We start from the raw sequence: 6290 nt of genomic DNA on the forward strand, positions 1-6290 counted from the left end.
TCTCTGTGACCTCAGCCTGGGAAAGCATCCGGACTAGACTGCCGAAGAGGAAGATTTTTGGTCTTATTTGGAACCAGGGGTTGACTCCTACCATGTCGGTGTTCATTTGGAGGTTACTATTTGGTAGGCTGCCGGTGGATGAGAAATTGCAGAGGAGGGGAATTGAGTTAGTGTCTAGGTGTCAGTGTTGTAGGTCTCCTTCGGTCGAGTCTCTCAGCCATGTCTTTTTTTCGAGTCAATCGGCGGTTTCTGCATGGCAGTATTTTGATGTCTGGTTTCCTTCCTCGCACACAACAATTCACACATCACCGATATTGCACTTAGACTAGGTCACTGACGGAGGCCTTCTCTCCAGAGGGCTCCTGTCATGCATATTAGCTTTCTTGTTCCTTGTTTGATTGCTTGGTTTCTTTGGACGGAGAGGAACGGCTGCAAGCATGGCGGTCGCCCTTTTCGTCATTCACATGTTATTTGGCAGGTCACTCACCATCTGCATGTGCTAGTTCTGGCTGGCAAGATCACATCGACTCATTGAAGGGGATGCTCGTCGTCGGTTGATTTCATGCCTTTCTCCTCAGACAGCGTGTTTTGCGGTCGCTCATGGTCCTATGGCATCCCCCTGATGCACCTTGGGTGAAGCTGAACACAGACAGTGCCTTCTCTACATCGACACTGGCGGCGGGGGAGGGAGGATTGGTCCGTGGTTCTGATGGATGCCTTCTGCGGGCTTTTTGTGCTCCGATAGCTGCATCATCGAGCTTTGTAGCGGAGCTTTTGGCTCTGATTCGGGGTTTGGAGATGACTATGGAGCTTTCTACTCACATTTGGATAGAGCTGGACTCAGCGGCTCTGGATAATTTGTTGTCATCTAGACACTTTGGCTCTGCGGATTTTAGACACCATATGGCTTTGATCCGGAGCATGACAGCTCAGCGGCATGTTCGATTCTCACACATCTACAGAGAAGGAAACAGGGCTGCTGATTTTCTGGCAGGTAGGGGTGTCCAAACCCCTGCCCTTACATATTTTGATCCAATCTATGAGCCACGGTATCTGAAGGCGCTAGTTAGGATGGACCATCTGGGATATCCTAACTTCCGTTTCCGACGTAGAGATGTGGGGTGATCTAGCTCTTCTGGTGGTTGGTTTTGGGCTTTTTCTGTTTCTCCCTTTTGTATATTTAGTCATTTTTTTCCACTTGATAGAATGGAGGATCCCGACTTGTGGGACCTCTACTTTGCACCTTCATATTCTTGTTTAGATCTTAGTCCTTTTTGGGCTAAGATGATGTTGTTGGAACATTACATTTTGATCTTATTTATGGGTTGGGGGTCTGTCTAAACCCCGCCCATAAAGGGCGTTTTTGTTAAAAAAAAGCAAATCTAATACTGTTAGGCATAGTATTAGTTTTATCATTCATTATTCTTAGTGTCGTGTTCCAAACCAACTAATTTGTTTAATAAATTATTAATACGCCATTTGTTCTCATAAATCTTAAAGTAAATTAGGTACCCTTCCTCAGACGTAGAACGCCAGGAATCTGTCAAATGACTTTTAAAGACTCCAAGTGACAATTTTATAAAAAATATAGAAATAACTAATATAAATGTTAAAAACGTGTTAGTAGGGTGTGTTTGAAAAGGTATAGAAGAGAGGATATGTTAATTTATGACATGTGGTTTTTATTTTACGATTTCTTATCTTTATGTAGCTTACACAATAAATCGTAAACTGAATACATAATATCTAAAAAACAAAACATATAGTACTCCCTCCGTCCCAAGGAAGATGACCCCTTCTTTGGGCGACACGAGATTTTATGTAGATTTATTTTGTGTGTTGATTGGAGAGAGTAAAGTAAGAGAGAGAGAGCAAATCAAGAGAGAGATAAATGTATTTCCATTTTAAGTAATGAGTCATCTTGGTTGGCACAAACCAAAAAAAAAGTGAGTCATCTTCAATGAGACGGATGAAGTAGTATATATAAAATATTTTAAAATGAGCTTTAAACATGAATTATGTACTCTAAACGCTAACTCACACCATCAAGACTACAACATCTACCTTTAATTATTCTTGCATTATTCTTTCTTTTCTATTTTATTTTGTCTTTTCATTTTCTGGTTAATTCAATCTATATAATTTTTCTTAAATCTCTTGTTCGAAAGAAATCAATTACTTGTAGCGTGGCGGAGAAGTATTCTCTCTTACTTTATTCTATTTTCATTTTTATTACTTAATTTTTCTTCCACTTAACATACTAAAACATTTAATCTCTTCATTTGGTATTAAAAGTCTCATTTGAGTTCGACACGAGTTAAAGAAATACTCTCTTCGTCCCTAAAAAGTTTAAACTTTTGGCTGACACGAATTTTAATGCACAATTGTTAAAGTAAGAGAGATGAAGAGAATGTGTAGTGGAAGTTATATTAGTGGAGAACGTGGGTGCATATTATTAGTAGTATAATTGGATTTCCAAAATTAGAAAGTTCATACTTATAAAAACTAAAAAAAAATAATTCATCTTTTTCAGGGATCAAGTGAGTATAAATGAAAGTGGGTGCAAAAGGATATTGGAATGTGAGATCCATTTTTATATACACTTTCTGTTTCTTAAAAATAGAAATTCTTCATTTTGATCTATTTTTCTAATAAGGTGAGACCTATTTTTCGTTAACACACTTTTTCTTTCTATCTCTTTTGCTTTATCAATTTTATATTTAAATCTGTGTCGTTTCAAAAGTTTATATTTTTAAGAAATGGAGGGAATATTTAATTTATACTCCCCCCGTCTCATAATAAGAGTACTATTTTGCTATTTTTGTCGGTCCCACAATAAGAGTCATATTTTACTTTTATCATAAAATGGTAAATAGGAATCACATTCCACCAACTTATTTCACTAACATTTTATTATAAAACTAATATATATAAGTGTGACCCACATTGTTCTAAGTTATTCAACCTACTTTTCTTTACATTCTTTAAAATCGTGTACAAATTAAATTAGACTCATATTATGAGACGAATGAAATAGTAAAATATAAGTTAAATGAGTTAGTGAAACTATTTATAATAAAAGTGAATATCGCATGACAACTAAAATGATAAATTGATTTTAACAGTGGAGGAAGTGTTTTTTAATTTCAATGGTGAAAAGAAGAGATTCAATAAATAAGAAAAAGAGTGACCAGGAGTGACTAGTTTATTGGAGATGGGAAAAAACGGTCTGTTGTGGTATGAGGTCGGAGCTGACGTCAAATACTACACTACTATTCAAGTCTACTCTTTAATATCCATCTACGTGGCACTTCTACACGCTCACACACGCGGCCTTCAGTCTCTCTCTCTCTGTATATATACTCACCTCAATTCGATTAGTTTTCATATAATTATACTATTAATCTACATCCTAAAACTTTACCCATTTTTTGTAATTCTCTTTGATTGATTCAATTCTCTGTTCACAAACCAGAATTCACACGAATAAAGGTACTTCATTTCCCTTCATTTCTTCGTTTATGGCTCTGATTTCCTAACTGTTTTGTTTGTCCTCTCAGTTAAGTTTCTCGAAATTTCATGGATTTAAGAAACAAAAATATATGCCCCTTCTTCTCTGTTTCATTATCCCTCTCAAAATAATCTCTTATTTCGATTGACTCAAAACCTTGGGGTGATGAAAGGGTTAAAGTTGTTTTCATCTTTGTTTTTGAGTTTCTAATAATTGGAGTGTGTTAATTGTTAAACCTCAATTTTGCATTACCCTTCGTGATACAAATTCATTGGATTATATCATAAAATCAATCAAGGACTGATCCATTAGACATAAGGCGTTTCCATTTTCTTTTTAATTCAGAATATTGATATAGTATTTCTTCTCTTTTTTTTGCAACATATATATAGGCCCATAGTCGGCGAATCGCTATAATACCATTGCAAAAATCCATTTGATGTTAGATGATTTTAATAATAGGAGATATCTGTTTGTTTGTGTGTGTGCAGCATTGATATGGAATCAGAGTGCTATGGTTCTTCCTCAATCCCTCCCGGATTCGATTCGCCTCGTTGCCATTTCTACGGTCACTATCATGATAGTGTTGATGGAGAAATCAATCAGCACCACATACGGCGCGCTCTGCAGGAGCTGGAGCGTGCTCTAATGGCGGTCGATGATGACAACGCGGAAGACATCACATCCCATTTCCTGCCTCAGAGCTCGAGCAACGACCTCAAACAGCTGCTGATCGCATGCGCCCAAGCCCTCTCCGAGAACAAGGTGGACCAATTCGAGAAGCTCGTGGACCGTGCTAGTCGTGGCGTGTCTATAACCGGGCCGCCAATAGAGCGCCTCGGGGCCTACATGCTTCAAGGCCTTCTCGCTAGAAAGGGCGCCGGCATTTACAGGGCATTCAAATGCCACGAACCCGATAGCAACGCTTTCCTTGCCTACACGCGCACCATGTATCAAGTCTGGCCTTACCTCAAGTTCAGCTACATGGCTGCAAACGGCGCCATCGCGGAAGCCTGCAAGAACTCTGATCGCATCCACATCGTCGATTTCCAGATAGAACAGGGCACCCAGTGGATCACTCTGTTGCAAGCGCTCGCACAGCGCCCTACCGGCCCTCCAAGCGTACGCATCACTGGGGTGGACGATCCCCTCTCGAGACTCACCCGTGGCGCTGGCTTGGCTGCGGTTGGGGAGACATTCGTCCAGATATCCAAAAAATTCAACATCCCGGTCGAGTTCCACCCTGTCCCGGTCCTTGCCTCGGACGTGACAAGGGAGGTGCTCAACGTTAGGCCAGGCGAGGCGTTGGCGGTGAACTTCCCTCTCCAGCTCCACCACACTCCGGACGAGAGTGTGGACGTCTCCAACCCGAGGGACAGGCTTCTCCGGATGGTGAAGTCGCTGTCCCCGACGGTGGTGACACTTGTCGAGCAGGAATCGAACACCAACACGGCCGCGTTCCTCCCGAGGTTCGTGGAGACGCTGGACTACTACCTGGCGATGTTCGAGTCGCTGGACATCGCCACGGAAAGGGAGAGCATGGATCGGATCAATGTGGAGCAGCATTGGTTGGCGAGAGACATGGTGAATGTGATAGCGTGCGAGGGGAAGGAGAGAGTCGAGCGACACGAACTGTTCGGGAAGTGGAGATCGAGGTTTAGGATGGCCGGTTTCGAGCAGTGTGAGCTGAGCCCTTATGTGAATTGGGTGATCAGAGGGCTGCTGAGGGGATACTCGGAGCATTATAGTTTGGTAGAGAGAGATGGAGCAATGCTGTTGGCGTGGAAGAATAGGAATGTGATCTCTGCTTCTGCTTGGCATTAGTTTTTTGTTCATGTCGAGTTGTTTTAGTTTAACTTGTATGGAATAGTAATAAGATGTTGTTACATAGCTATATAACAATGCTACTAGGCAAGTATAGAGCTGATAACAATGTCGAGTTGTAATGATCTTTTATAATCCAACAAATCATTTTTTTCCTCTTGACTTCATGGAACCCCTTTTTTGACAAACGAGAATGCGACGCCAAAATGTATCTTCGAGCTTCAGGGGTCATTTAACCAACACCAGGTATTTTACATGTCAACTCTTCAAACACATCAGATGATGACAATCTCTATTAATTTAAGTCACCACACTTCCCCTCTTCGTTCACTGGGATGAGCCTAATGCGGCTCTGCTCTGCGAATGACCCGCCCCGAAGTGCCGCATGCGTAGGGAGGTGTGGACTGGCATTTTGGGGCACCTCACTAGCAACTCGCCAGATGCGTGCGGTGTTACGAAGCACAACCCTAGCGAGTTGCCAGCTTCGTGCCAGCCCTGTCCGGGAATGCGAAAAGACACTTGTTTTAGCTTTTTTGAACACCCTCTTTTCACCTTAATATAAATACTCTTGCTATGATTTTTTCAAGGCTGCTTTGAATCATTTTGTAAGAACAAAAGACTCCATTTTAGAGCACCCATGTTCATCTTTGATTTTAGAATACAGGTCTCAATTCGCAGATCTTTCTATATTTGGAATTAAATTTGTTGATCTTTAAGAATATGATATCAAGGCATGAGAATTTTTTAGAATAAGGAATTTTTGCTTTTTTTTCCTTATTATTTATCTTCTAACATGTACTCCCTCCTTATTTATTAATAGAGACATTTCTTTTCGGCACTAAGTTTAAGACTAGCGTGTTAATGGATGGTGACAAAAAAGAGTAACAGAAAATAAAATAAGAGAGAAAGGAGAATTATTTTTTTGCCAATAGTAGAAATAATTTAATTAATTTTG

The 6290-nt window shown here is 40.5% G+C and overlaps 2 protein-coding genes across 2 annotated transcripts; both read left to right on the plus strand.

Moving 5' to 3' along the window:
• The first annotated feature begins 600 nt into the window (after positions 1–600).
• Positions 601–1125, plus strand: LOC121784304. The gene has a single exon (XM_042182469.1). The coding sequence runs from the start codon at positions 601–603 to the stop codon at positions 1123–1125; it is 525 nt and encodes a 174-aa protein (XP_042038403.1).
• Positions 1126–3367: 2242 nt separating this feature from the next.
• On the plus strand, positions 3368–5497 carry LOC121784994 (chitin-inducible gibberellin-responsive protein 1-like). Its single transcript, XM_042183311.1, has 2 exons — positions 3368–3492; positions 4003–5497. The coding sequence occupies exon 2, from the start codon at positions 4010–4012 to the stop codon at positions 5333–5335; it is 1326 nt and encodes a 441-aa protein (XP_042039245.1). The 5' UTR covers positions 3368–3492; positions 4003–4009; the 3' UTR covers positions 5336–5497.
• The last annotated feature ends 793 nt before the right edge of the window (positions 5498–6290 follow it).

The sequence above is a fragment of the Salvia splendens genome, chromosome 21, assembly GCF_004379255.2.
Source record: "Salvia splendens isolate huo1 chromosome 21, SspV2, whole genome shotgun sequence".
Lineage (NCBI taxonomy): Eukaryota > Viridiplantae > Streptophyta > Magnoliopsida > Lamiales > Lamiaceae > Salvia > Salvia splendens.